Genomic DNA, 21,984 nt, shown 5'->3' on the forward strand with positions numbered 1-21,984 from the left:
ATGTGGCCATGAGTGCATTTTTGTAATATTTTCTTGGAATTGGACTCTTCAGAAAAATATTGAGGGGGGATCTCCCTCAGGCAGTACCCCGACATTCTTTTGGTGGGGGGGCGCAAAAAAACAGAGAACTTCATTAAGAAATGCCTAGAAATTTTTTGGGGCCTGGGCTTCAAGGCCTCCCTACTGCGTATGTCCCTGATCCCCTCCTATCTCTATGTATTGATGTCTATTAGCTCACCTTTTAATGTTATTTCTGCTAATTTTCCTACTTCGCTATCTCTAGGCTTAGTTTAAATAAATCATTGATCAGTTTGTCTGAACAGCCGTTGTTGATAAATTACAGATACAATTTTGACGGATTTTTCTACATCATAGTACGGTAGTTATTTTGATGTTCTTCAGAATTTTTGTTATTATTGCTGTCATTAACAGTTTTTCCCATAATTTAAATAATTTTCTTTTGGAAATTAAGACAAAAAGTAAGAATTTGGCCCCCCCCCCCCGAATGTTTGTTTGACTCGTAAAACATAACAAAAATGAACGCAAAAGATTTTTTGATGTGTTTTTTTACTTGTAACCCCCTTCTCCCCCGCCCCCCCCTCCGGAAAAAAATCCTGAATACGTTCTTGGTAGGCGGCGCAGATTAAAAAAAAGAAAGGAATGGCGCGTGGGTAAAAAATGGACAGAAAAGGAAAAAATTCTCAAAAACTTCCTACTTTTTAAGAAACTGAAAGAAAAATAATAGGAAATCCTAGTTTTTAGATGTGAATAGACATAAGTTAGGTCAAGAGGACAGATGTGTTGTTATTTTGATATCCTTGCACTTCACCATATTTGATGGGATTACGATGATCTAGGTTTCAACTTACGCAGATGGGGTCTTGTTTCTTCCAAATCTTGGGGGAGGGGTGATTTATTGATATTTAAAAATTTTCAATGAAAACTCCAAAAAAGGGTTTTCCAATAAAGAAATTGGCACTGTTCTATTAGCTGGAAGATACGCGAGAAGTGAAGTTTGGTTAATGCTATTGAAATAAAAAAAAATAGGATGAAAAAATGATAATTTAGAAACAAATTTTGGCTATATGTTGGCACATTAGGGGGCGGGGGGGATAGCATATATTAAATACGTAACCTAAACTAACCTTGGTGCCTTATTTCCCCCCTAAACCCCCAAAAAATAAAGTTTAAATATTGAAAACGGAGAGATAAACCACTGTTTGCAATGCTTGGCATGAATTCTCTGTTGAAAGAAACTGCTTGACTAGTTTCTTTTATCATCTTCGCTATGTGAAGTGTTGCGTGTCTTCCAGCTAATAGAACAGTACCAAAAAGTCTCCTTAAAGGTTTTTTTGAAAGTCTAGGGGGGCAATTTCCACTACCGCTCCCAATTAACACCCCGGCTATGACATACTTTAAATTTTGTCAAACTTTTTCAGATAAGCTCATCAAACAGGGATACCTCTGACCTCTGACGGTTGCAACAGTGCGTCAAATCAGTTTAACAGGAAAAAATGGCCAATTCCTTGTGGTTCGCTCAGTGTTTTCTATATACTTTAGTTTTTTATTTACAATTAAATAAAATAACTGGTGAGCTTGCATGCTCTAGTGTCAGATATGCATATAGCGGAAAAGGAATCGCTGAGAAGGATATACCCATGGAACCTGTAGCAGGTAAATTTGTTCTTTCATTTAAAAGCATATATATAACCACTGATGTCAAGGCTGTCATTGGGAAGAAGAAATTCTCTTCTTCCCTCCCTCTCAATGTCGATCCAACGTACTCCTCCCACAAAAATATAGTTTAAACATTATATGCTTGTTAGTGTTTTATTTTTAAACGCTTGTGCAACGCGGATTCATCGATTTTTTAATGATAAAATAATTTTTTAGTAGTGGAAATCTACACTGTAGAACTGATTGACTTCCCTGAGTCAAAATCAGAGTTGCGAACCTAATGAGAGTACGGGTGCTAATTTACGAAAACTCAGGGGGTAAAAAATTTTTATAATGAAAATGAAATTGTAAGGAGTTTTTGAAAGTCTAAGTGGGCTTTTTTCAATAGAAGTACCAAGAAAGCAAGGCCGTATCCGGGGGGATTTAGGGGGTTTGAACCCTCCCTCCGCCAAAATGTTTGTCTGACTCGTAAAAACGTAACAAAAATGGATATAAACAAATTATTTATGCATTTTTTAATTTTTTTTGTATAACCCCTCCCCCCACAAAAAAATCTTTTGTAAAACACCCCCCCCCCCCCCCCGGAAAAAAATCCCGGATACGGCTCTGCAAGAAAGATTGCCTATTTTTCAAATTTAGAAGGGTAATTGCACCCCCCTCCTAATTGGTGCCCTCTAGATAGGAGAACACGATAGTGTTAAAAATATAGTTAGATTTTTCAGGAAAGATGGTTCTAAAAATATATAATTTTTAAAATATACAAATCTGTTTGCATTTTGGCACGTTTTCTCAATTTTTTTTTGGGTAGTCCCAGCTTACCTATCCACTACGGTCGATAGAACCAAGGACAGTGAAAATAAAATGTTATTGCTTGAATTGGTTAAGTAGAAACTTAATTACCCATATGTATCTAAAGAAATTCGAAAAAAATCAGAGGTACTGGTCGGTTATTGGAACGATTTAAGTATTACGCTTAGGTTACATCTCAGAAAACCGGTTTCATAGCTACAGAAACAAGTGGTGGATAATACAATGCATGACAAAATGCATTGGACTCGAATAATTTGGGCTATGTATTTGTTCATTAGGGGGGGGGGTAGGTTAAGTTGGGTTTGGTTTTCATAATTTTGTTTCTAAAGTATTACTTTATCATCATGTTTTGTCATTTTTCCTTAAGATTAACCTAACTTCACCAGTTGGGTGTGTTTCCAATTACCGATAAGTACCAAATCAGGAATTCAGTGTTGATGAAAAATACCTCCATAACTGGTTACGCAGTTTTGGTTGTAGAGGGTGGCAAATTTGGAAAAGAGAAACGTGGATAAAAAATCTGCAAAAAATAAACGAAAAACATATGGTACTAAACAGCTTAAGATGCAGCTTTCCTTTGAAGGTGCAAACATAATTGGGAATCAATATATTGTTAATGCTTGATTTTTTACGGACAAAAAGGATTTAATTCATTAGTTCTGCTCTCTTGTTTTCACGGTTCAACGTGGCAACATTGACAAAAATGCATTGCTACCCTAAAAATTTATAATTTTGAAAGAACCAAAGTAAAATCTTTTATCCTCGGGTGTGAATAGCCCTACGATGGGTCCTAAAAAAATGTCACAAAACAGCTTAAAAAAGTGTAGCTTCCCTTTGACTGTGTAGTTGTCTTTTGGAACCAACATATTGTTTTTGTTTGAATTATAAGGACGACAGAGTTGTCAAACTTTACTTAGTAATTTTGCTTGTTTATTTTCACGGTCTAACCTGACGAGTCAATCAAAACATGATGCTGCCCTAAAAACTTGATAATTTTTAGTATACTAAAAGGAAATCGCGGTTTTCAGGCATAAATAGACCTGATACGGGTCCAGGGGGAGGGGAAGATAATATACTAATTTTGATGCCCGGGATACTTAAAATAGCATGTGTTACCTAAGCTGCAAATAAAAAATGCTGTATTTCAATGAGCAAATTTTTAGCCAAAATATACCAAAAAACTTAATCTGAAAACTGGTTTAGAGATTGCCTTTCATTAACTAGCAATATTGAATCACGCCTACGGCAAAAAATTCAAATTGTCAAACTTGATTAATTTGTTTTGCTTTCTTGTTTTTAGGGTTCAACATGGCAACACTGACGAAAATGTATTGCTACCCTAAAAAATTATAATTTTGAAAGAACCAAAAGTAAAATCTTTGATCCTTGGGTGTGAATAGCCCTTCGATGGGTCCAAAAGGCAGAAAATGCTATTATTTTGACACCCTCTGTACTTTGAAATTGTCTTTATTTCTACTTGATGAGAAGATACTGACCTTATTTACAAGTTGTTCTCAACAGTCAAAGGCATGCGCAACCTATTGTGTTTTTTTTTTTAGTTTAGCCATTGGCACCCTTAAATCTGACTGTATCAATATAAAATTTACCCTATTAGCTAGAGCAATGACATTTTTATCGAACTGATATTCTGAGCCAACATCCTTAAGCTTCGATTTCTTCGATAATATTTTTGTTCAGTCAGTTCGTTTTCCCGTATCTTGTTGGGTTTTTGATATGCTTAGTATACTCTGTGTTTTTCCTAAACACATTCCATCTCTTTTTGCCGCTTATAGAAATAGTTAGGAAATGGAACGTTGGGAACCAACATGTTTGTGCCGTATCTTTGATACCAAAGGCGTTTGTCGCACAAAGAAAAGTGTGCAAACAAAAGTAAAATGAAATTTGAACCCCATTAATTAGTCTTTCCATTCCCCTGTATCATCTGTTACTTGTAGCATCCCGTCTTTTGACTTACCCTAGCCGAATAGTTCTTGATGCTTTTAGTATTAAATCGTTAAAAGCTAATGACAATTCGGCTGTCGTGTGCTGAAACATAGTATCTACTCTAAACTTGATGTTGAGTTTGGCAATGGGGCGCCCACTTTCCCCCAACCTTGACTATATCTCAGAACGACACATGCCGTACAATTCCGCCACGTTTGGCACGGGCCATCTTGTATATGTGATTTTCGGAAAATGGGCGCTTGGAGTTAGATTGACATGTCCTGATCTAGTCCAATGGTGCTATCAGAATCTGTTATCTGCTATACTTTAATAGGGGGGGGGGGGGTTAAAACATATTTCATCAATTTTCCACAGCCAAAACTTGGTGAACACATACTACATTACTCCCAGTATTTGGACATTATCCGTTCAAACCGAATAAATATACGCATTGAGAAACGTGTCTGACTCTCGACTCGTCCTCCCCCACGTCTTAAACACGTGTCTAGTCCCTGTGCCGCATAATCTACTTCCATTTAATGCGTGCTATTTTTAAGTTCTTCAATATCAATTATGTGACCATAAGGAAGAAAGGTTCATAGATTCCACTCGAGATATATAGTTGAAGATCCCATTAAGAATGGATGCTCATCCATTTTCAAGACCCCCAAAGATATTAGAGCAAGGGTCTCTAATATGATCAATTGTATACTCGTACCTGTCCATTTATAAAAGCAACAAATTAACACTTCTGGAATGTGAATGGGCATGGGATGGTATTATCAATCCTTGAGGGTATATTATCGGGTTTGGGTATTGCTCTCTCTCTGTCTGATTGTGTAGGTAATCCTGTTTTCTGTTTGATCAGTCGACATTCCTGGGTGATGACACTCGAATTAGGATGTCCCTTACTCTGACAACCTTAGTTCAAATGCTGTTAAATGAGTATCAGCTTCCAAATGGGGTTGAGGTTATTGTACAAAGATACTCCAGTAATATTTTGAGGGAAGGACAGATGTTTCTCCGAGGGATATAGCACACCCCAAATAAGAAGATTTGAATGAATGACTGATTTTATTCAGTGATTAAACCCGTACAGAGTATTTCACTATCTAATCTACAAAATATAGCATAAAATATAAAAAAACTGAAAATCACAAGCAAAATACTAAACACCACAAAGAAACAAGGAAAAAGAAAAACAATAAGTTGACAGCAATTATTAGTACTTTATAGTAATTAAAAAAAAAAAAAAAAAAAAAAAAAAAAAAAAAAAAAAAAACTAGATTCAACTTAACGCAGTCAAAAATCCAAACCGGGTCCGGGCCCAAATCTTTTTCCTTGTCCTTCGAGCACCTTTTAAGACTTGTTTCTCCTATTCCTCTGGAGTGTAGGCTACATAGAATTGGTGCCTGCGAGACAATATGCCCTCCCTAATACATGTTATATGGTCGGAAAATTTGCCTTTTTTCAATGTAAATGCCGAAAAAGGACATTAATCGATGAAAATAGCAAAAAACAGTTTTATTTTTCAAAATCTGTGTGTGGGGTGTGTAAAAGAACAAGGGGGGTAATTGGCCCCTCCTCAATTGGTGCCCTTGCGCTCGAAACTATCTAACACCTTTCTCTGCGCTTTGGTGTGACTTTCTCTGGAATTTTTCTTAAATATTTAATTTATATTTGCCCGAAGGAAAGGCAATGTTTTCCCATACCATACGTATTTTTCACTGGTGTTTTTTGGGGTCTGTTTTCCGTGATTGAAAGCAATTATACTGTTTAAATGCCGTCTTTAGCAGTGAAGTGTGAAAGTTGCCAACAGATATTGGCTTAACATGCAATATAGTAAACGTGGATTGTTGCATGAGAGGTGAAATTTGTAGTAATTTATGCCTGAATTATTGGTGTACAAAACTATGAAAAGGACACGAAGGATTATTATATTGTTTCTAATAGAAAACAAAAGCTAAAAACAGTAGGAACCAAAAACATTCAGGAAATAGGAGACATTTTTAGCAATCATGCCCAATTATTTCCTTTATAAGCGACACTTCCGAAGTTTTTTTTATCCTTATTTACTTCAATCTGTAATTCGGTTTGGTACTTACATGTTAAGGAGGCCCTAGATAGTAAATCATTTTGATCAAAAGCTTTCGTCAATCGATTGACTCAAGCATGATTGCCCGTCTAGGAACCTGTTTGCACTTGATTCAAGCGTTGACGGTGATTGATAGAAAGTTTGAATGACTCAATCATTTTGATCAAACGTATTGTATTAGATTTGCTTTGTTCAAGATTGTAGGGTTGATTGAAGGGTCAATTGAAGGTTGATTAAACAGACGTCAGTCGATTGACGGAAACTTTTGATTAAAATGATTGACCGTCTAGGGCCTCCTTTTTAGGGGGGGGGGAGGTACCTAGGTTAGGTTCCGTATTTGATATATGCTATGCTTTAACACCCCCCCCCCCAATATGCAAATATATTGCCCAAATTTGTTCATGGACTATTATATTTTCATCCTATTTTGTTTTATTTCATTAGCATTAACCAAACTTCACTTCTCGCATGTGTCCTGGATGCGAACAGTGCCGAAGAAACTTAACCTTTATCAACCGAAAGGTGCGTTTTAAGACCTTTTCTCTCCCTAATGAAAGTCTTGGACCTACCATAGAGGGACTGCTTGTAAACCATCAAGTGACCTTTTCTTTACTGGTTTAAAATTTCACACAGAAGAACCAACCCGGTGGAATTCGAGTTGCTTTCTTCTTTTTATTTTGCTTAAAATTTAATTCATAACTAATTAAATTTTAAAGGGAGGGGGGCTCATTTACTTTCCTTTCTGGAATACGCTTAAGCAGCAATGTGATTGGCTGTGAGAATACGCCACAGACGTAGATCATCGGCATTAAAGCATACCCTTCACCATTTAATTATTAGAGAGTAATTTCTCCTTTTCTCGCTGAGTCGTTGCTGATTCGAATCACCGTGTAGGCCTATGTCAGGAATACATCATTGTTGCTGAAGTTTTTTTTTTGTCTAATGTGCTACTCATATTTTATGAAGGGTCCCCTAGTTGTCACATTTCGAGACTAATTGGACACCTTTTTCTATGTTGACTGACTTTTGGCTTAGATATATGCTGTTATGTATGTTATAAGTTTACTTTACGATGGGCCAAGGTAAAGCCAGAGGGGGTGTCCACTTTCCAGCAACTGTTGTACATCTCAGAATGCCAGAGGTGCTGCACAGTTCCCCCACGCTTGGGGCATGTCTCCTGGTCAGGCACGTACGCAGGAATTTGTTTCGGGGGGGGCCAATTTGTTTCGGGGGGGGCCAAATCCTTCAAACTCATTATTCTGTGAGAAAAATCAGAAAATTATGGGAAAATGAAAAAAATCGTGAGATTTAGGGGGGGGGGGGGCCAGAGGCCCCCCCTGCGTACGTCCCTGCGCCTGGTGTACGTAATTTCTGAATATTAACGTCCCCCACGATAAAGTCTAAGCTTTTGATAAGGGTCGCTTCTCTTTTTTTTTTGCGTGAAGATGGCTTCAGTATCGAGAGAATTGGAAGCCTCAAAGGAATGGGAGACCCTCTCTCCCTGTCCATCTAGTGCGCAAGTGTGTAATTCACATTATTAAACTGTTTACACTTTGATCTCAACTTCTCAGTTCTTCTTCAATAGAATAAAATTTACCAGGAAAACCAGTTTCTAGTGGAAGAAGGGGGCTTCCCATCCCTATTTCTTTTGTCATGATTGGTCATATTCTTGAGGCGTCGATATCAATTTATTATTTCTCCTGTTAAGTTGAACTTACCAGGGGTATCCTTTAATCCTACCTCGGGTGGAGGGGCTCCATCTCCCCTGTGTTCTCCTTCACCCTGGTACTATCATAAAAGCTCAAATTCTTGAAATGTTACTCTATTAATCGAGCAGTATTATAGCTTCTCAGTTCTTCTCTTGTTGAATATAATGTAACAGGGGGTATTCTTTAGACCAACCTTGGGAGTACCCTCTATCTCTTCTCTATGCAGCTATGATCGTAGCCTAATAACTCACGGACTTGAAGTGCCACCCCTGTACTTAAAAATTCAATTCATTTCAGCGTCTCAATTATTCCTGTTTGGAAACTATTTTGTAAAATCCCCGGCTAAGAATCTCCCTCTTTCCCCCCTTTAATATAATAATAGAAGCTGTTCACTCCGCAAATAGGATTGTCAAGGGTCTGATCTATGTTTGCGAAATAGGCTTTCCGTTCACACAATGTTTCGTTTATTCAGGCTTTGTTAGGGAAGCAGCAGTATTCTCTGAGAGAATCTATAAGATGTAAATTCATTTGCAGTGATTGAAATAAGGCAGTTTTCTCCCTTCTGTGGTCCATCTGCCAGCTGTGGGATCTGTCCTATTTATTGCTGCTATAGCTTGGGCTATTTTCCGCCGGTTGGGCTCATACAAATTATATTTAGTAATAAAATATAATTCCTTTAAATTTAGTTAAAACCTGCTCAATTAAACGCTAAAACTGGTCCAGTTGAGATAATTAGCCATTTACAATCCAAGAATTCTGGGGATACCGTGCCCCTGCAGTGAGTTTAAATAATGCATTGATAATGGTAAATATGACACGCAAAGTTTTAATACAGGGGTGGATCCAGGAGGGGGGGGGGGCTTATGCCACCCTCACTCTGATTTTTTTAAAAATCGTTTTTTACTCTTTTTAATTTAATTGTCAATTATTGTCGTACTTGTCACATTGGGAGCCCCCTCCAAGATTTTGATCTAGATCTGCCTTTGTTGTAATATGAACTCTATTTTCAGGAGCCCCCCCCCCGTGTGTTCTGGCATGCTATAAATTGACTTCAATTTATTTCCAACTTCATAGTGTTCGTACTTAAGTTTCATGTTCCTGCTATGGCAGTAATATATCCTTTTCGTGTATTGAAAAAGAAAAAAAAAATTAAGCACCTAACTCTGCCCCCCTCCCAAAGGTATCAATAAAAGAGACGGTGTCAGCTTTTTGCAACAGAAACGGTTTCTTTGATCTGTCCTTGTTCTCCGTGTCGGAAACAAAGCTAAGCTTAAGAAATGTTTTCCTGATTTGTGTTTTTCTACTGGGTCCATTAGAACCCCCCTGTGCCGTTTCTTTAGAATAAAGGAAAGTTGGCTTGATTGGAAAGGAATTCTTATTATCTTAAAACAATATTTACAATCCTTTTGACGCAGTAGAACGAAACTTGTTACAAAAAATTATATGGTAGAAATAGATCGATCAGTGATAAGTGCTTCAGAGCCTATAATACAGGTGTGAAGTGGTTTGTAAGTAAAAACAGATTTTGGGTGGAGGGAGGGTGAATTAAAAAATGATAAAAAGGGTGAATAATATAAAAAATAGGAAATTAAAGGACAAAATGTAAAGATGGGAAGGTGATAGACGAGGAACACCTATTGCCTAAGTGCAAATAGTTAATAAAGCGGAAAAGAAAGGTCAGCTACTAGGCAGAGACGGACAACTGATGGTTTCTTTGAAAATCAAGGCAAGTTGTAAAGCCATGAAATTTCCGAGAAATTATGTAAGATGTTTATTTAGAAAAATGGCTGTCACATGTTTGAAGGGCCGAATTTGATTTTTGGGGTCATTAAACAGAAACGGAACCTAACCTGGTAAAGTAACCTAACCTTACCCCACCTCCCTAATTTACCTCCACCTCCCAATGCATTCTGTCACCAGTCATTTGTCTTTGTGGGTATGAAACCGGTTTTCTTAGATATTACATTCAGCAAACTTCTCGAGGGTGTACTGCCTAATACGGATGTACCCAAAAAAACTGCTAAGAATTAGAAATGATTAAAACCTTCTCGCCGTGGAGATTGAATACTGATGGATGACTTGTATTCCTCCCACTAAATAGGTTTCCTGTAGTAATGATTGGTGGCCCTTAAATCAGTGGCGGATCCATGGGGAGGGCGCCCCCCTAGTCGTCTAAAATAGTGTAATTTACTTAATTAACGCAAGTTTACGTTAATTGAACTTGCTCCTTACGCAAGTTTATCGGATCAACTTGTTTTGCCCCCCCCTAAAAATTCCTGGATCCGCCCCTGCCTTAAATTGGGATCCCCTCTGGATTCTCATTCTTAGTCTTGTATTTGGATTTACTTAGTCACCATTGGACCAAGTTTTATTGCACCAATTCCAACTTATCAAATGGCTGAAAAATTTACGCTTTTTAGAATTTTCAGACTAATACACAAGTGTCCCACTTGTATTTAATTTATTAACATGTTTACGAATAATATCACATCAGAAATAGGTTCTTTTTTGTTCTAACATAGTTTTTTGCCTCATTGCAACCGTAATGTCTGCAACAACCTAAAAGAGATATCGAGACAGAAAATATTTGCCAACAAGAGACGAATAACTTCCGAGAACAAAGACATGAGATAAAATATTCGGCTATTTTAAATTGAGACCTTTGAAACGTGTTATTCAGCTAAAAGCAGCTGTTGTACGGGTATCATGCCCGAAACCTGGTCGTGTCTGAACAGGACAAATTATCAATTGCTTTTAGGCCTTTCTTTTCATGACTTATCAATGGATGACAATCGGACCACCCCTAATAAGCAGAACGTGTTTTCATGTTTCTCAACAGCATGTAATTAATTGTACTTGACATTGTAATTCATTTTCATTTCTTTTTAAGTATTAAGGGCGTCAAAATAATAATACTTTTTGTCCCCTCTCGGACTTATCTATTCGTACCTGAAAATGGTGATTTTCTATGATATTTTCCTTTGGCTGATTCAAAATGAAGAAGTTTTTAGGGGACTATCGCAGTTTTGTCAGTGTTGCCACTTCGAACCATGAAAGTGAACCGTTGCATAAAATTAAAAAAATTAGGGGTTGCCCATTCTTCAGCGCCTGTTGTACGTCTTGGAGTGCCTTGTGCGGCACGTTTCGAGTCATCCTACACATTTCTGTCAGGCCTGCTGCAGGCCACCTGGTGTATACAGTTTTTGAAAGTGTACAAGCCCACGGTTAAAACCTCGCTAAAATAGCGCATAATTAACGCCTACCTGTTAAAACAATTTGACACATTCTTATTGAAAGATGACAAAAAACTGACAGTTCGTGTTGGCGCTGGAAAGTTGAATTCATGCTTTAATCTGTTAAATCCTTGTACAAATGGTCTCTTTGTTTACCCTCGTTTTAGCCAGTTTTACAGACGCTTTAGCAAAGGTCTTACGACATTTTTAGCTAGAATTTGGCTAAAATTTTAGCGAAATTGGGGTGGTTTTTGTGCAGTTCTCTTTTCCTTGTTTTTCTAGGTATGCACGCTTGAGTTTACAGCGAGGGGAGAAAGTCGAATTATATCACATAAAAAAAGTCGGAAATAGTGGGATTCGGGGGGGGGGGGATCTAATCCAGACCTATTTCATGTAGGAGAAGGGCAAATGTGTCAAAACAGGAAAAAAGATTGAGAAATAGACATATCTGCATACAAGGGATTGGCCGAATACAAATTCACCTTTGAAGACTCCCTCACAGAGGAGATAGTCTACCCCCTTTTAAGTGCTGGGGCTGCCTGCATCTATGACTTAGCGACAGGCACGTACGCGTGGTCTTTTGGTCGGTGTTTCCTAAATATCGTACGAAAAAAACTGGTGCTTTTATGTCTACATATTTTATATAGATAATTTCGGAGACCACACTGCCTTTCCATGACGATAAATAAAAGTTCAAACAGGGATAAAATCCTTTTAATAGACAGTGATTATGATAACAGTGATAGAAATTCACAACAATACCAGATATTTCGGCCACGTATGCAGAGACCGACATCAGTATTAAAACAGTTTTACTACTGATGACGGTCACTGGATATGTGACCGAAATATATGGTATTTTTGTGAATTTCTATCACTGTTATCATCATCACTGTCTATTAAAAGGATTTTATCCCTATTTGAACTTTTATTTATCTACATATTTTAGAGCTATGGTTGTCTGAGCTGGCACCAAAGATAAAAAAAAAACTTAGAGAGAAAACGATTTTTTTTTTGCTCAAAAGGAAGACATGTTTCGAAAATTTTATGTTGCGGACAGGAGGCATACATTAGAAAAACATATAAAATATGCGAAAAACTACACAAAAAATCAGAAAAGACTTGAGATTTTAGTGTGGGTATGTACCACCGGCGTCAATTTGAGGGGATTCTAAAAAAATGTGTTTTTTGTATTATTATTATTATTGAAAAATATTTTTTTTTGTATTCACTGAAAAAAACAAAAGTACCCTGCCCTATATTTTGAAACAAATAAATTTCGCCCCTCCCCCTGATTTTCCAGAATTGGCCCCACTGGCGCGCACCCTAAGACCTTTCCATACATATGTACTGGAAGATAAAACCACAACCGAAGAAATATTAGTAGTAGTATATTCTTATAGTAGAGGTTACAAACTATTCTAAAGGGAATAACGTCAAATTGAGTGCGTGTATGATTTTGGATATGAATAATATTAAAGTTTTCAATGCGGCTTTATCCCTTCCTTTTGCATATATTATTTTTTTTCTCCACCTTATTGCCATATTATTCCGTCGTATCTCATTCCATAGTCTTATCCGATTTTATTCTTTTAAATCAGTGATTTTTTTCCCCTTTCCTTTAATTTTTCCTGTCTTTGTATTACACCACTATTTACACGTATTGTACGACGGGTTACAAATATATTATTATGCATTAGTTTACAACAGGTATTAGTGATTACGAATTTGCAAAAAACTTAAACACGGATGTAGTCTGTTTCGCCAGAATGTAAAATCACAGATTGAACCAGAGTTTTCTGAAGCCTCCAACTAAGGCTGATAGCTGCTTATCCTTTCAATGCTGTTGGATGGGGGCAGGACCGTATCCAGGATTTTTTTTTGGGGGGGGGGCTACAAAAAACGCATAAAAATGTTTTCATACTCATTTTGTTACGTTTTTATGTGTTGGACAAACATTTCGGGGAGGAAGGGGGTTCAAACCCCCTTACCCTCCTTAGATAAGGCCTTTGATGGAGGGGGGGGGGGGGGTCTACGATTCCCTTCCCCAGTAAAAATTAAAGATTTTACCATTTCCACCATGATTTCTGGTGTCTTGCCTTTTTGAGTTTTCGCTACCCCTCTTGGAATTTGACTCTGAGAACTAAAACCCCCTCTCGTATTTGTCTTGGAGGGCTCTTGCCCATTTGTGTAGACATTGTTTCTGTATTAACGTTCTTAGTCCGAGGCCCAATCTCAAACCAAATAGAAAGATGGCCAATAATGAAACTCCAATCTATATTTTTTCTACCGTATTCAAATTCCTTTCTTTAATTTCAGGGTAATTGGTATTTTCGTAGCTTTTATCTATACAATGGAAAGTGTTGGTATCACTTTTTAGATAAAAGAAATTGATGAATGCATTTCTTTTTCACACTCGCTGGAGGCTAACGAATCTTTATTTTTAGTGACATTTCTGAAGGGTGAGTGTTTGATGGGTTGGAAGTCGTTGCCAAAGAAATTGCCTATTTTTTGTTCTAGGTAGACGCAGCTTCATTCCTCGGACCTTGCGTTCTGTATCTAAAATACGCCCTTCACCTAAGTCTTAGGAGGATTTGGATATATTTAATAGAGGATTATTCATGCCACACTGTAGGTAGGAGGGGGGAGGGTTTGGACCTGTGACCCTTAGGAACTCAAGATGTTTGCTATTCCTTCCGCAACTTCTTGTATTTTCGTTTAATTCGCCTAATTTTTGTTTTTTATATTTTGTACCCCCCCCCCCCCCCCTCAGAATTATTACCTGTCTACTTGGCTGTTCCATTGTATCTCAGGCCAAAAAACTCCAAAAAGTGTTTTTAGGCTAATGGGTCCGGATTTGCTAAGTTATAATTTCCTAGGGCGAGGACCAGAATTTGCCGAAATCACTCGACAACCTCATCTTAAACCAACATCGCTATATAGCCTAAGGTTCTTTAATAAGTGTTCTTAGATACTCCGGAGGACCGCATGTGCGTACAAATGCTCTTTTTTCGCGAGGGGGCTAGATTTGTGAATAGAGCAAAAAAGTCGAAAGAAAAGACAGACAACTTTCAAAACTCTTGCCGTTTTGAAGAATTCTTTATTTATTTCTCTGTGTAATTTATTTGTTTTAATTTTTCATTTATCTATTTGCTTTTCTCTTTTCCATTGCAAATTCACATTGGATCCGTCAATTGTCACTGCTGCATCTTGATTATTCGCCACTCCATTCTTGGAGTGTCTGAATACCTAATTTGAAGATATAATCTACCCTGACTTAAATTAATACCCAACCTAAATATTGGGACTAGGCTGTTTGCATGTTTTATAAACTTGACGTATGACTTACGAAATTTACAGTCTCAATCCTTGCAACCCATGTGTCAAAGACCGTCCGGAACCCTTCATTTATCACTCCCCATAGGCCCAATGCTGTCAGCGGTGTTTTCTGTTAAAAAGGCCCTGGTTGACCTGCTATAGCTGACTCGCCCTCGAAAATGTGGACGATTTTCAAGGGGGGTCTTTGTCTAGGCGTGGATAATAAGTGGCGACAGGCGGAAGTGCGGCATTGCGCCTATACTACCCTCCAGACTTGAATCATAATTAATGCAAAGTGATTTGTTTTTATATTGCCCCCCTTCCGGACTAGAATCCAAAAAACAACATTGAATGCCAAGAAAATTCGAGTGATTTGAGTTTTAATTTATGCAGTGAATTGAATGTAATGGTAAATATCCATGCCGTTTTAGCTAAGGGTAATAACTGACTTTTTCTCGTATTTTTGTCTTAGGCCTACGTTTTGTTCTGATCCGACAATCAGTAGTATCACCAATTCACCAAAACTTAGGGAGGGGATATTATTTGTCTTAGTTATTTAATAAGGAACCAAAGGTACTTGTAAAAATCTGGGAGAAGGGCAGTGGCCCCTGCTAACCCCCTCCCCCCTCAATCGATGCCCATGTTCGTTTGTAAAATTTTGGCGAACCTGCGGTTTACGGGCCACTTCTGGCTTCGACTAGGTCGAAGCCAGGTCGAACCTCTCCTTTGTCTTTGGAACTGGAAGTGAAATAAAGGCAAATAGCATGAAACAGAATGGCAAGCTAGCATGTTTTATGTTAATCATTTAAGAGAGGGTATAGGAATAGCGGTGCCATGTTTTAGCTAAAGATATTAACTTACATTTTTCTCAGTCTTTTCTTTTTAAGTTTCCTTTTCTATTTCTTTTTTAGTACAGGCAACCACCAACACGCGGAACACGCGTGACAAGGCACACGCGTGGCTTCCAGAACACGCGTGACAAGGCAAGGTCCATTAAATGGCGTCAGTTGATGGAAATGGGGAGGGGGTGGATTTTTCCAAACAAAAGGTGTAGGTAATTTTTTCGTTTTTCAGTTTTCCAATGAAAATACAAGATAGCCATTTTTCAATAAAAATACCACAAAAATCTATTTTTCAAAATCCAGGAGGAGAAAAAAAAATCTCGTGGACGAGGCAGATGCACCTTCCTCCCTCGAGGGGCGAATCGAATAAGATATTACCACTCAGGGGCGTCGTTTGGGGGGAGGGGCAGTTCCCCCAATAATTGGGTGAAAAATTATTATATAGCCCATGCCCCTTGACTATCCGGATATGGACCCCCTCCCACAAACAAAATGCTGGAGATTCGCCCCTGGTACCACTTAAAAATGCTCATTCTTTTTATTCGCTCAAAATATATTACAGAAGAGCCAATCAGGTTTCATGCTCCTTTTCAACCCCAAAAACACTCATACAGCCACGATCACAGTTTTTTTAGGGGAGCTATGATACAAAAACAAAGAAATAGGCGAATTATATGGGCAGCTATTAGAGAAACCGTGAAGACCTTTTGATTGGAGCAAGGCCGTACCCAGTATTTTTTTCGGAAGGGTTTTTACTAAAAAAAAATTCGAAGGGGGGTTTAACACAAAAAAAAACTTAAAAAACGCATACAAAATTTCTTTATATCCATTTTTGTTACGTTTTTACGAGTCAGACAAACATTTCGGGGGGGGGATGAAACCCCCCTCCCCCCGCTGGGTACGGCCTTGGATTAGAGAGAGGGCAGTGACTGAGACCCTCTATTAGCGTGTGTCAGTAAAATACACAGAGAGTGAATATTTTTCTCTTCTTCTCGCAAAGATCTTAATTTTACTTTTTATTGTCATTTAATTCACCCAATTTTTTCGACTTTTTTGAACTTGCCACTTGGCTGGAATAACATTTGTAACGGTTTTGAATGAAGTAATAACATACATTTAACAGATTGTCACCGCTTCCGTCAATCTTAAGGGGGGTATGTGTATATATATGCTGATATGGTTTTACTTAAACCGCTGAGTACGCTCTCGGGGTGTACTGCTCCGGTCAGCTTACAAGGTCCACCCCGCTTGTTGAGCTTGAATGTAATAGCTACCCGCAGACACCAGCTCTAAATCCTTTTACTCCATTCTTTACAGGTGAAATAACCATACAGCTGATAATTATCTAATTGCCAAGATTATCGCCCACCAAGATCATCAAATTTTTCTATGTGCCAGGAATGTCGCTGTAAAAAGGGGGTATTTTTTTGTCACAAATGATTATTCGTAGATAAAATATATTGGCAAGTCTGTTACATGATTTATTGCTTATTCGTGACTTGGAAGATACATTTTTTCAAATGGATAATGCATTCTGGTCACTCATATATGCTACCATAAATCATTTAAATGGCATATTTAATTTGCAGCAGTCATACTGAAGTCGAACTATATTGAAAGCTATTTACGAAGTTCCATTTAACTATATTCATGGGTAGCATTCTGATTGGATATATTAAATAATAAATTAATAAAAATTTGAAATAAAGATATGGGCTAGTGTCCCCAATCTTAGAGGGAGAGGCCTTTGTACCGAGCTATTGCTTCAGTTGAGCTCCAGAGCACGATCTTGCAATGACTTCAACTGGGGGGGGGGGTGGTCTGTAGCCTCCACTCTCTAGATTTTAAAAACACCTTTTTTAGGTTTTTTTTTCATTGAATTTTTTGTGTTTTTTTTTTCTTTGAAAAAAATGAGAAATATCCCCACTAGATTTTGAAAAATATGCTATCACCCTAAATTTTCATGAATTGACGCCGCTGTGACCTTGGATAATATTTTGCTGAGAAAAAGAATCCAGTACATAAGTCATGATAACAAGTAAATTCCATCCGAGCTGCTACCCAATAAAAAAAAACATTTACAATAGTTGGCAGAAATGTGACATGGTGCAGTATGCAGAGGCGGTTTTAGGGGAGGGGCAGAGGGGGCATTTGCCCCGGGTGAAGAAATTTTAGGGGTGCAAAATTTTAAATAAATTATCTAACAATTATAATCATTTTGTAATTTTTTATATTTAATTTTTATTCAAATAAAGTAGGCGGCACAGTTTACGAATGAAAACTTGTAACCAATTATTAATTAATTAATAAAATAAAAATAAGTCAAAAACTAGAAATAATTAAATACTTAGAAAATTTAAATAATAAATTTAAAAGAAAATTGTTGTTACATTAATAAATGAAAAATAATTTTGTTTACAAATGAAAATTTTGTTAAAATTTGACCAGAAAAGGTTGTGGGAGACAGAGGGGGGGGGGCTAATCAAGTTTGTGCCCCAGGCGTAAGAGAGGCCAAAACGGCCCCTGGTGGTAGTCTGCTAAACGTGGAATAACAAGCGACGCTCTAAGATATAAAGCAGGTGGCTGAGAGTTGGTCATGATGGGCTACTCGAAAAAGGCATACTCAGTAAAGATTCAGCCATTCTATGGTGACTCGACTAAAATTCTACCAATCAATAAAGTGGTACATCTAGCTTATTGATTCCACAATAGTCTATCTACATTGGTAAGAGCCTCTCTTCTGTGATTAATTAAAAAAAAATTCTTCCACGAAATAAGTTTTTTTTTTTAAAGTAAAGAACTCCATCTACCAAGCATACAACTACCACAAATCAGCATCAGTAAATAAATGAAACCCAAAACAAACAGAAATTACAATAAATAACCGAGTCAAACTCAAAACGAGCAGAAATGAACAGGAGAAGGGTTCAAAACCCCTAGGCTTTCTAAAAGCCAGAATATAATTTGTACTTAACTGCAAAAAAACGATTTTGCATTGCGACTTCAATACGTCCATGCTTCTATTTCTATCTCTCAGCCTTAATTGATTTTTTATTGCTGTAGGTTGGGAAAGTGAAAAGATCTAAAAGAATTTTTTTCAGAAAAGTGACAATTATGATCCAGCTCTCAGACGGAATGGGGCTTAGAACCCTACTCATATTAATTTCTGCTCGTTTTGAGTTTGACTTTGTTATTTATTTTAATTTCTGTTTGTTTTGGGTTTCATTTATTTATTAATACTGATTTGTGGTAGTTATAGGATTGGTGGACTATTTGATTCTATTTTTATTAATTTTTGGTTTAATGGAGTTCTTTACTTTTTTTTAAAAAACTTATTTTGTGGAAATTTTTTTTTTTAAATTAATTTCTGTTCGTTTTATATTGACATAGTCTTTTTCAGGGAAAAAGACTAAGCCTCTTCTAAAGTTGAACAACCATTCCTCCATAAAAAAACTTAAATACCCCCTGGGCATAACTTAATACCCTTGTCCCTAATTTCTGGGGTTTGTTTCAACCTCAAAAGCCTTGTTATATGATATTTAGACTAGTTTGAATAGAATAGCAATCTCAAAATTTCTATTAGATGCATTTCGGAACACTACGACGCGTGTGTGTGGTGGGGGTAGCTACCCTCTGATCACTTTGGCTCTTAAAAAGAGCGCTCCAACGAATAATAAACTATTCAATAAGCTCCCTCCGAAGTGTGTATAGCAGCGCGGTCATTAAAAACCCCATATGTCCACAGAATACAACTGGAGCTTCATACTCTTAAGGCTGGGGGGATCTTTTACCTTCAGTAACATAATTTCTGGACCTTTCCACTATGTTGAACAAAATGGCTATCTCAAAATTTTGATTGGCTGTGTTTGAGGAAATGGTGGGCGTGAGAGGGGTTAGTTGCCTTCCAATCGCTTTCGACTATTAAAAAGGGCAGTAGCCCTTTGAATTTCCATTCGAATGAGCCCTTTTTCAAGTTTCTACGACAACGCTTTCAGTAAAAACCTTATATGTCCCAGGGCATAACTTTTAGGTGTTAGTTCCCTTCCAATCACTTTCGACTATTAAAAGGGGCACTAGCCATTCCAATTTCCAATCGAATGAGCCCTTTCGAAGTTTCTACGACAACTCCTTAAGTGCCCTGGTCTTAGGTAGTGCTATTGTGCTGCATATTGTTGAGGATTCTACTGCTAATCAATAAACTTCGAGTTTAAATTCCCTGCACATTTGTAGAATTTTTTATTTCGATTCGAGTCCTATGCCTTGGCTTTTATTTTTTCTGACAAATTTGCCCTTTTAAAGAAAAAATTTGTTAACAGTGACAAGATACAAGGGTGTCCACAGTGGGGTACAGGGGGCGTCACCATTCTCCTAGAAGAAAAAACAACAAAATTTCGGGAAAAGTGGTATTTTTCTGAAATAAAACTTTCTTTGGTACTTCCGTATTAGCCAGAACACATTCGAGAATTTTGCTGAATGTAAGATATAAGAAAACCGGTTTCATAGCCACAAAGACAGATGACAGGCGGCAGAATGCATTTGACTTATATCGTTTGTGCTGTATATTTGCACATTAGGGGATTTGGGGTAAAGTTAGGTTGTTTTACCGACACTCCCCCACCCCTAATGTGCAAATTTAGACTAAATTATACTATTATATTAATTAAAGTATTTTATTTTCATCATATTTTAGTACATTTCATTAGGATTAATCTAACTTCCCTTCTCGATGTGTACTGGCTAATATGGAAGTACCCTTTCTTTTAAACCTTAGGCCCCCACCCCAAAAAAATATTTTTCAGAGTTGTGTTTTCAGAAAAACAAATAATACCCCTAGTTTTCACTCTAAATTAAGCTGTGAAAAGTCGCAGGAATGAATTGGAAAAACTATTTATTTTTGGTCGGCATTTTCTCACAGTTATAAAGGCCGACAAAAGCCCACACACACGCGAACAATTGAAATTTAATGTGGCGGGAAGTTTGAAAATTGCCACTAGGCTCAACGATTATCTACAGATGTCAAGTGCTTTCTGTAACAATTCTTTTATCTACAAACCAGGGGTATTTCTTGTTCGGAGTTGGGTTATTTGACACCCGGAAATATTTCAACTTGGCGAGAATCAGGGGGGCTTATTCACTAAATTTCTTGTAAATACTCTGAGAAAAATGTTTATATAATGGGAACGTCCCTATCCGCACCTAGGATGTAGGGGGATCTCAACTCCAAACCTATCACTGAAGCTACTATCGTCTAAGTAGAGTTTTTATAACTATTAATTAAAAAAAACTTTCCATAAAATAAGTTCTTCAAAGAAAAGTAAAGAACTCCATTAAACCAAAAATGAGCAAAAATAAAATAAAATAATCTACCAAGCGTGAAACTACCACAAATCAGCATCGATAAATAATTTATACCCAAAAAGAACAGAAAATACAATAAATAACCGAGTCAAACTCAAACCGAGCAGAAATTAACATAAGTTGGGCTCAAAACCACTATGCCTTCCCAAGGCCAGAACAAAATTTGCACTCTACTGAAAAAATACAAATGTTTTTGCTTTTATAACTTTAATAAATCAAATAATTTTAACATTTTGATTACTAAGTATCAGTATATGTATATTAAACTGACAATGCACATTCATTGTATTTTTTTCAGTAAATTGCAAATGATAGATCCTGATTCTTCAGCAGGTAGTAAAATCGATAGATTGAGTCACAACATTCAAGTGAGCTTTGTCGTCTGAATAAAAATAAAATCATGGAAAGGGTTTGTCTTGGATTTACACACGCATTTTATTCAAAATTTTATTCAATCTAGGAAAAGTATGTGTATACTCAGCAGGGGAGGGGTGACTGTTTTTTTAGTTATGGCAATGTTCAAAACTGATACTTGTTAAATATCCCGACCACAGTCAAGAAGCTTGATCTCTTTAAAGCAGGTTTCTCTGTTTAAATTTGGAGATAATTAGCTTCGACTCACTGAGATAAAATATTATGTAGGCTTATTTGAATTAAATATTTAATATATAGATTGGATATTTTCGTTAGATTAGGTATTTAATATGATGCGTTCTGGGCGACATGCTTTTTATAATTCTCTGTTGTAGTTTCCGTGATTTTGTTGCTATTTTATTTTCGTCATGTTTTAGTATATTTCATTATGAATAGCCTAACTTCACTTCTCGAGTGTCGTCGGGATATTTAACAAGTACCTAAAAACTTGAGAAAAGTGCACTTTTTGACAAGTATTTTCTCAATTATTGAATGGAAAGAAGGTTTTTTGCACCAATCTTTGGGGGGGGGGGTGATTTCCGCAAACCTTGTTTTACAGGTGCGTAGGTTAGTAGCTTAAGGGT

At 37.1% G+C, this 21,984-nt stretch overlaps 1 protein-coding gene across 1 annotated transcript in view; it reads left to right on the forward strand.

The window, feature by feature from the left end:
* Positions 1 to 21,984, forward strand: part of dlp (glypican dally-like) — a 149,766-nt gene that overhangs the window by 3,132 nt on the left and 124,650 nt on the right. Inside the window, exon 2 of the mRNA XM_089104544.1 lies at positions 1,440 to 1,674. Coding sequence (XP_088960670.1) covers positions 1,515 to 1,674 — 160 coding nt within the window. The 5' untranslated portion in view covers positions 1,440 to 1,514. The remainder of the gene's footprint in view (positions 1 to 1,439; positions 1,675 to 21,984) is intronic.

The sequence above is a fragment of the Artemia sp. Qi Xiang Cuo genome, chromosome 18, assembly GCF_049724085.1.
Source record: "Artemia sp. Qi Xiang Cuo chromosome 18, ASM4972408v1, whole genome shotgun sequence".
In the NCBI taxonomy this organism is placed as follows: domain Eukaryota; kingdom Metazoa; phylum Arthropoda; class Branchiopoda; order Anostraca; family Artemiidae; genus Artemia; species Artemia sp. Qi Xiang Cuo.